Source organism: Phalaenopsis equestris, unplaced genomic scaffold (assembly GCF_001263595.1).
Source record: "Phalaenopsis equestris unplaced genomic scaffold, ASM126359v1 Scaffold001314, whole genome shotgun sequence".
Lineage (NCBI taxonomy): Eukaryota > Viridiplantae > Streptophyta > Magnoliopsida > Asparagales > Orchidaceae > Phalaenopsis > Phalaenopsis equestris.
The window spans coordinates 101,681-111,404 of record NW_018165753.1 but is presented as its reverse complement, the minus strand read 5'-3'; the positions used below and the strand labels follow the sequence as shown (position 1 = coordinate 111,404).

At 36.1% G+C, this 9,724-nt stretch overlaps 1 protein-coding gene across 1 annotated transcript in view; it reads left to right on the top strand.

The window, feature by feature from the left end:
• The window catches only part of LOC110033983 (cullin-associated NEDD8-dissociated protein 1), a 118,281-nt gene that overhangs the window by 101,719 nt on the left and 6,838 nt on the right, over window positions 1-9,724 (top strand). Inside the window, exons 22-28 of the mRNA XM_020738180.1 lie at window positions 2,186-2,434; window positions 2,517-2,702; window positions 2,782-2,928; window positions 3,050-3,166; window positions 3,598-3,766; window positions 8,723-8,800; window positions 8,901-9,039. Coding sequence (XP_020593839.1) covers window positions 2,186-2,434; window positions 2,517-2,702; window positions 2,782-2,928; window positions 3,050-3,166; window positions 3,598-3,766; window positions 8,723-8,800; window positions 8,901-9,039 — 1,085 coding nt within the window. The remainder of the gene's footprint in view (window positions 1-2,185; window positions 2,435-2,516; window positions 2,703-2,781; window positions 2,929-3,049; window positions 3,167-3,597; window positions 3,767-8,722; window positions 8,801-8,900; window positions 9,040-9,724) is intronic.

The window sequence follows — 9,724 nt, the reverse complement described above, 5'->3', positions numbered from 1 at the left end:
TACTCTTAGCCTGCTGAACCAAAGAAAACCTCATCAGATAAAAACATTTTTTATCAGATCAGATCATACTATATATGTCATGGATATAAACTAAAAATTAGATAATCGATCACTTACGTGCATTTTCATTGTTGTTTGCTTCTTTGTATTTTAGTTGTTTGGCTTGGATTTATTCTAGAAGTTGGCTGTGTTGGAATTCAACTGAATCTTTGATAGTTTCAACTCTCATCCAATGCACATCACATAATTAGATAGCCTAAGGATGCCATGTTTTTACTCCAAGTGGTGTGTGTAATTCAAAACTTTCAAAATTTATACTTGTAAATTCTATTTGATATGTCGAGATTTTCTAATTTATGTTTATTTTAATGGGTGTGGGTAAAATAGTTTTAACATTGCATACAACGCCAAAAATGGATTAATGAAGAAGGAAGTTTCATGAAGCTGATCCCAAATAGTTGAGATTAGATTTCGAGGACAATATTTATGGTGTCTAATTTAAGGTTGCTTTTACGGTATTTTTGAATACATTTCATCATAGATGACTTATTACTGCACTAATAGAATATCATCCTGAATATCACTTCTTATTTTCCACTTGCCACCTAGGAACAAACAGAATTTATTGCTTGCTTTAACGGAATAGATGTTAATGAACCTCAATTTTTCGACCTTTGATGGGGTGGAAAAAACAGGACACTCCGAAAAGATAACAGTACCTTTCAAAAAAGCCTAGCTCCTTTAGTGGCAAGAGAGCACAAATTATTTTATACATATTTAGGTTTATTCAAGAGTTTTGTTGTGTTTATGTTTTTACATGTGCATAAGCTCATTAGCAGCAGGGCTGCAGGTTAGAAGAACTACTATGATATCATGGTTGGTTAAGTTTTTAGAATTCAGACTGCGTCTGAAACCTGAAGACCAGTAGCCATATATGCATAACACATGCAATTATTTAAAATACAAGTACATTTGCAGATAGATGTGTCCATTTGCATGTATATAAGATTACTTTTCATATAACTATTCATGGCTTTGAGTGCACATTTACTTGCATATGAATAGAATATTTAAATTTTTATTCGTCATATTTTTATCAAACTATTTCAGAACTTGCTTTTCATGTGTCATGTGCCGTGTGTGTGTACATGTGTGTTTGCTCGTGCGCTTGGGCGTGTGTGGCATTTTGTGTATTTTCTGTGTTTAGGGTTCAGTTTTGGATTGTGTTTTTGTCAGGACAGCCGTCAGCGTCCATGTTTTTCCCTTCTAAGGTTGTATCCAAAGGCGGGTGGTGCTCCGACTATAGCTTGTACGAGATGGTGATCTCCTTCCAAGAGATCAAGTAGTGCTTCAGTTGTGTTATTTATCTCCGTCTTTTTCATCCTTAGCATTCCCACCTTTCCTTGCTGCCGAAATCACCGGACAAGAACTTTGTTGTTGTCCTCTAACCCCAACCGCCACCCAACCACCTCCACCTACCGCCATCCTTTCCAGCCACCAACCACCTTGCTGCCACCCCCCTTCTACCCCACCCACCTTCCTTGCTACCGTGAGCCTTCTTGACCCTTCCAAAACCCAGCCACCACCTCTCTGCTGCAGCCACCTCACTATACCCTACTGCTTCCCACCTTCCAGCCATTAGACAATCAACCATTGCCTTCTATTGTTGCCTTCCGACCATCGAACCCTCAATATTTGCTATTTCTTCTTAAACCGCAGCACCACCACTCATGACCTAGGCCGTAGTTGAGCTTGTGTTGTGTCTTTTGCTATTTCCTAGTTTCGACTGTCTTGGTTGTAATCTCTGTTTAGTTTCACTAGTAAAAGTTGCATTTCCATTGTCATTTGGGGTTTAACTCCGGTGTCATCAAGCTTAGTAAGTTTTATTGTTACTAGAGTAAATGGATGGAGAAGAAAAATTCCTTGTGCATTTCTACATCGATTTTTCATAACGAAGCAGCCACAAGGGCTGGTGTAGGATAAGCCATTTTGTCATTTCCTACCTTTTTTTTACGTCAAGGCTTTGGAGGGCTAAACACCCCCAAATTGTATGCTTGAACTATGTGCTGAGTTCATGCTTGGCTATTTATTTGAATTATCTTATATTCTATTGTTAGGGAAATTTTTTAAAAAAAGTCTATTATCAGTTATGAATACTATTCATTGTTCTTCTTTCATTCTTCAGGCTAAAAAACACTTGGCACTGCTTTGTCTTGGAGAAATTGGAAGAAGGAAAGATTTGAGTTTGCATACACTAATAGAAACTATAATCATAGAGTCCTTTCAGTCCCCTTTTGAAGAGATAAAGTCTGCGGCTTCTTATGCCTTAGGTAACATAGCTGTAGGAAACTTGTCAAAGTATTTACCGTTCATATTGGACCAAATTGATAACCAGCAAAAGAAGCAATACCTTTTGCTGCATTCGCTAAAGGAGGTGAGTTGTTAGATCTGTCAATCTCCTGACACTATTTATGATTTTCAACATGTCCTATTTCCTCCTCTTTGAAATATTTCAGGTCATTGCGAGGCAATCTTCAGATAAAGCTGATCAAAATGAGCTTCAGGATTCATATATTGAGAAGATATTAGCTTTGCTTTTTAATCACTGTGAGAGTGAAGAAGAAGGAGTTCGCAATGTAGTAGCTGAGTGTTTAGGCAAGATTGCACTTATTGAACCTAGAAATCTTATTCCTGCTTTAAAGGTATGATTTGGTTGTCTACATAAAGATTGCTTGATCTTCTGTAATGTGAATGTACAGTTTCCTCCTTGTATTTCTCTAGATTCGCACCACCAGTCCGACAGCTTTCACAAGAGCGACTGTTGTGATCGCAGTGAAGTATTCCATTGTTGAAAGACCGGAAAAAATTGATGAAATTTTATATCCCGAGATTTCAACATTTCTTATGCTAATTAGAGATAATGATCGGGTATGTCTCTTACCTTTCTCAAAATATTTTTGTTACGTTTTGATTGTTTTATGCTTAGAAACATTTAAAAAAGGTCACACTTAAAAATGTTTACTGCCATTTTTCTTGGTTTTGTCTACAGCATGTCAGACGTGCTGCTGTCCTGGCTTTAAGCACTGCCGCACATAACAAGCCTAATTTGATTAAGGGGCTCCTTCCTGAGATGTTACCACTTTTGTATGATCAAACTGTTATCAAGGTGTGTTCTGTAATGTCGTGCAAATGGTGTGCTTTATCTGGATTTTGTGCGGTTAGCGAAATTCCTCTTGCTTTTTTTGTTTTGCTCGGCCATAACAGGAGAGCAGTATGCACTAACTTCTTCATTTTTGTTCTTGGTTTATTGAATTACATTATTCGTCACTAAAATGCAAACATGCTTGAGATTTTAGCTTCATAAAAGGATCTCATCAACAGTTAACTTGAAGTGTTAGTTGTCTGATAGCATAATCATCCTATATTATGTTGCTTGGATAAAATGCCATCTTGAGAGCTATTAAATTAACCACTCATATTGTTTGACTGTTTTGCATGTTTATGCAGCATGCGCATCTACACTTTTTATCAGTAACTTATTTTTATCTTTGATCCTTAAATGATGTTGTAGCATTAAAGTTTTATCTTTTGTTTCAGCAAGAGTTAATAAGAACAGTGGATCTTGGTCCATTCAAGCACACTGTGGATGATGGACTTGAGATTAGAAAGGCAGCTTTTGAGTGCGTGGACACTTTACTTGATAGCTGTCTTGATCAAGTGAACCCATCTTCTTTTATAGTTCCTTATCTTATATCTGGTTTGTCTGGTGAGTTTATAATATCTGTTACATACGTTTTGCTGCGCATTCCATTGTTGTTTTTCATCTAGACCAATTATTTTTCTATCTGTGAATGAAAACTTACTCTTTTTCTTATTCATAATTGAAAATGTATGTTACATATTTATGCATATTCCTAACTCTCTAGATTAGGAATAACTCTAATATAGAAAAGATCCTAATTAGATCTTCTTTAATTAGGTTGCCTAATATCAAATTTTCTAATATAAGTTTAGATTTATTATTTTCTATAAGACTTCCTCTCAAGCTGGATCATACATATTTATTATGCATAGCACGATACAAATATAAGTGATCCTAGCTCCATTAAGGGCTTTTGTGAAGATATCCTTTAGTTGTTCCCCAATCTTCACATGAGCTATAAAAATTAAATTATGTTGAATCTTTGACAAATAAAATGATAATCTATTTCAATGTGCTTAGATCGTTCATGAAAGATAAGATTTGATGCAATATGAAGTGCAACTTGGTTATCTTTAAACCACAACTTTTATGGAATTGTCATCTTTAAAACCATTTCTATCAAGAGTTGGGAATTCACGTTAATTCACACTAGGCTTGCGGCATCGATCGATACTCAGATTCAAAATTGGATTGTGACACTATATTCTGTTTCTTACTCTTTCATGAGACCGAATTACCGCTAACAAAGACGCACTATCCAATGGTAGATCTTCAATCAATCTTGGAACTTACTCAATCTACTTCAGAGAAATATTTAATATTTTATGCCCATGATCTTGATATAAAATACCTTGTCTAAGAGCTCTCTTGAGGTAACATGGTATTTGTTCTAAAGCTAACCAATGATGGACTATTAAGGGAAGTAATAAATTGACTTATAGTGCTAACTGAATATGCAGTATTAGATTGAGATCATCAACATAAACCATCAATAAAATGATTCCTTAAGCAGATTGCTTATAGAGTACAGTTTGATCATTTTTACTTTTCTACATTTGCTGCTTGGCTAAAATTTCCAAATCATGCTTGAGAAAGCTTTGCTTCAAGTCATGTAAAGACTTCCGAAGACGACATGCTTTTCTAGACTCCTCCTGAGCAACAAACACAGGAGGTTGTTTCATGTGTACTTCTTCTAGAAGATCATCATGCAAAAAAATATTCTTCACATTCAATTGGTGTAGGGGCTAATTATTCATTGCAGTCAATGACATGTGTAGACGAACTGAAATCAACTTAGCTACCTGAGAGAATGTGACCAAGTAATTGATTCTATAAGTTTAAAGCACAACCCTTAACCACCAATTGAACTTTGAGATGAGCTATAGATTCGTGAGAATGAAACTTAACTGCAAAGAACCACTCACATCCAACAACCTTCTTGCCAGAGGTAGTTCAACTAGTTCCCAAGTTTTATTTTCATTTAAAACATTCATCTCATCAAACATCGCTGCCCTCCACCTGGCATAAGATAGGGCTTTTTGAACAGATCTTAGAAACTCAACATAATCAAAAGAAGCAACAAAGGAGCACGAAGTGGAAGATAATTGATTATTGTTAACACAAAAGGAGATGGGATAAGCGCATTAACGTTCACCTCATCGAGGAGCAATAGGTAAGTCGATATTACTTGGAGGAGGATCCACTGAGGAAAATGACACTGGATTAGGATCTAGGGAACGAGGTGTTCTCTAGTAAATATTAGTAATAGGTGGTCTAGGCTGGGCACTGGAGGTGGAGGTGGTGCAGGACTGAACTTATGATGTGATACATCAACAATTCATCAGAATCTTGTGTGGATTTAGGCACTGATGACTCACCAAAGAATAGGGTTTGTTCATAAAAGGTCACATCAATAGAAATCATATACCTATTTAAGAGGAAAAAAAACACTGATACCCTTTTTGCAGGTGAGAATATTCTAGAAAGATACACCTTAATGACTTAGGGTCTAGTTTAGACATTTGTGGATGAGTATTATGAACAAAACATGTACATCCAAATATGCATGGTTCAATAGGAAAGAGAGTTAGTTGGAAATAAAATTTGGTAGAGGTTGCATCATCGCAAAAATATTTAGGCACATTCGTTTGAAACAAAAGAGCTTTAATCGTCTCAAAAAGATGTCTATTTTTTTTCAGGCATTAGTTGGGACGGGTTATTAACACAAGATGTCATATACGTCTGGAGGAATGCGAAAAAATATACTTTGACATTGTCACCACCCAGAATCTTAATCGAAACGTTGAATTGAGTTTTAATTTTGGCATAAAAGGATTGAAAATGTGACAGTAAATCTGTACAAGATTTCATAAAGTCCCAAACATCCACCAAATTGACAAAATATCGAAATTCTTGAGATAAATTAGGACAAGATCCCCAAAAATCAAAATGAATCACTTGAAATTATGATCGACTCTTTTATTAATTCTGAGAACATAATACGAATGATGGTGTTTAGCAAATTGACATGATTCATAATTTAAAGATGATAAATGTTGAATTTGAGGGAGCAACTTTTTTAACATTGATAGTGATGGTTGTTCTAATCGACAGTGGATTTTAAATGGTGATAAGGTGCTGGAACTACCTATGAGTTGAGGTACCTCATTGTCCAAACTGTATGATCCCCTCGATTCTCATCCTTTGCCAATAATTCTCTTCATCATAAGATTTTGAAATGCACAATGGTCAATAAAGAATAAAATTTAACAATTAAGAATGTGTAATTTCATTAACAAAAATAAGATTAAAAATAAGTTGAGGTAAATTGAGGACAAAAAATAGAGGTAATGTGGGGGTAACATTGATGGAGCCAGAACCTCAAGGACTTCCAAGATAGATCCATCTATTAAAGTGACGATGGAAAGACACTTATAAAGGATAGAGAGAGTTTTGAATTACCTGTCATGTGATCTGTAGCATCAGAATTACTGGCCTACTGTATGGAAAGGAAAGAAGACAAGTATCATTATTACCTGACTCAGCAAGGGCAGAGTGATAGAGGGGGGGTTTTTTATTTCCTAAATTTGATGAACTTAGCATATTTATCTGCCAAGATCGAGAGAGTTTGACTTGCTAGTTGTGACCATGTGAGTTGGTTGTGATATAGAACTCTTATGGTTCTTTTTTCTCAACTTCTGACTTGTCATCTTCGTATGACCAGATTCATGATTGACACACTACCTTCGACCATTGATTTTCATAATTCAGAGTTCTATTTTTGTAACTATCCTAAGACTAAGGTTTACTGATGTTTGTATTTTTCTAGCTAGCACGAGCATTAGGTTGTTGTGCGAAATGAGGCTTGAGAACTCGAAATCGTACGCAATACTCTGTTGTAGGATTCCCTTAGCGTAGTACATCCAGGATTTGATAAGATCTATGATTTGACGCCTTCGTACTGAGAGTTGAGGCCAACTAGAAAACTTATACTAGTCATTTATTCTCTTTGAATCTACTGAATCTAAACATCAATACTGAATGACAATAAGTCATTTACTTCTTCATAAACACGTTTAAAGTGCATGTGATAAGTGTTCAATGATTGATTATTTTCTTCAGCTCTATAGAACTCTCCACATATATAATAAAAGCGAGAAATATTTTCTATCTTAGAAAACAAAAATCACAATTTCTCCATCGCATCTTTAACACAATCACATTGAGTGATATGACCAGATTGATCTGGTTCCATGCTTTTGTGTTTGTATCAAAAGTTGGACGTCAACCCTCATCCACTCAGAATAATTAGGATCAGTCTGAGTTGAGGGATTATCAATGAGGTGACTCTCTTGAGAGATATTCTTAGGTAGAGTCTCACTGTTTTCATTTATCTTTTCTTTCATAATTTTAGCCACTGATGAAATCAAATCGTCACAAGGAGTTTTTATTCACCGACCATAAATGATGTCATTTAGTGCTGAAGGACGAGCCAAAGTTGCAGTCAAAGCACGAGGAGATAAATAACTCGTTCACGAACAATCCAACAACTGTCGAGATGGAAAAAAAAACAATTGAATCGGCTGAGCGAAAGAAATTGGACGAAGTAGCCGAACGTAGCAGCCGACCAAACTGATCTAAGTAGACGACTAAGGTCAAAGCAGACAGATTGGATCAAAGCATATTAGAGTTGGTCGATGCCCTAATCCCCTTGAAGCAGAGCAATGCAGACGGACATCGGATGATGACAGAAAACAAAGACGAAGACGAAGCAAAGATGAAGCGTAAGTGATGTCACCTTCGATGGCACCGGACAAACACACAACGCAGAATGATGCAAATTAAGTCGAATACACCTTCGGCGGCGCCTTCGACATAGAGTGATGTCACCTTCGACAACACCAAACAAAGATGAAGCTGACTATACCTCTGACATTGAGTGGTGTATACGACGTCGATGTTTAGAGATCTAGATGGCCCGAACAAAACCAAAGACGAATGAAGCTAGCGTTGAACAAGACCGATGAAGATGGGAACTATTTGACAAGGTTTGGATACCATGTGAATGAAAACTTCCTCTTTTTTGTATTCATAATTGAAAATATATATTACATATTTATACACATTCCCAAATATCTAGATTAGTAATAATTCTAATATAGAAAATATCCTAATTAGATCTCTTCTAATTAGATTTCCTAATATGCAAGCTTCTTAATATTGAAGGTTCAGATTTAATACTTTCCATAAGACTATCCAATTTCAAAATTCTTTCCAACAAGATCTGTCACGTTTAGGTATGACTTTGCCTCCTTTGTAATCACGCCTTTCCCTTGCACGAAAGACCTTTTTTTTTTAAGGAATTTTTGCAGCTTTGATGATATAATGCACTACTTAATTCTACCTTTTGATTTATTGTGTGCAAGCTGTATTTTAGAATTTTTTTCCCATGCTTATCAAATTTCAAGAAATCTCTTTTTAGATCTTACTTTTTGACGATATCGCTTATGCTGCTTTCAGATCACTATGATGTCAAGATGCCTTGTCATCTCATTTTATCAAAACTTGCAGATAAGTGTCCTGCTGCTGTCTTGGCAGGTTTGTGTCTTGAATTTGCAAAACTTGACCACTCAGTTTTGGTGTGCAAGTAATAATTTATGTTTTCCCTGACAAAATGACGACTTTCATTATTTGGCAGTTTTGGATTCATTGGTAGAACCACTTGAAAAGACAATTAACCACAAACCCAAGCTTGATGCTGTGAAGCAAGAGGTCGATCGGAATGAAGATATGATCAGAAGTGCTCTTAGAGGCATTGCATCCTTGAACCGGATAAGGTTATTATACATTTCTGTTGTTTTTTATTACTAATTAGCCTCATCAAAAGATGCTGGTCTTCGAAGGAACTAGTTTCTCTTCACGGCTAAGCGGTTTTGACTTCATCTTTGTCTTGTGCATGGTTAAATCTGGCTAATTCTGAGTCTTTGCTCATCCTTTTGGAATAAAGCTTGCTTTGTTTCAATCCGTTCAAAAATATATTTGCAGTATGAGTGCCTACAGGACAGTTTTTATTGGATTAAGATGCATTGGATCAATCTGTCTTTTGGTAGTTTCATAATTTTATGGGTTCATCTGGAGATTCATTGGCGTTTTCATAAGTGTTTCGCTAAAAGAGCACATGATATGTTCTTTCATAGGTTGAAGTTCATGCAGGCTTGATTAAGGACTGTTGCAAGCTATTGGATGAACGCTTTGTTAATGCGTCTGTTTCTAGAATATAACAATTTGTAGTTGACACAGTTCATTGAACATTGTGCAACTACTTTAAGTTAGTTGAAAACATTGCCTTCTTTGGGAACTCAATGTGTGATAGATTTTACTTCATCCATCCATCCATCCATCCATCCATCCATCCATCCATCCATCCATCCCTTAAACTTAGGGTCTGTTTGGCGCAGCTGCAGATTCTCAGCTTTTCAGCTGCAGCTACGCTGCCCCCGGAAGCAGCTGTGGGAAAGTTGA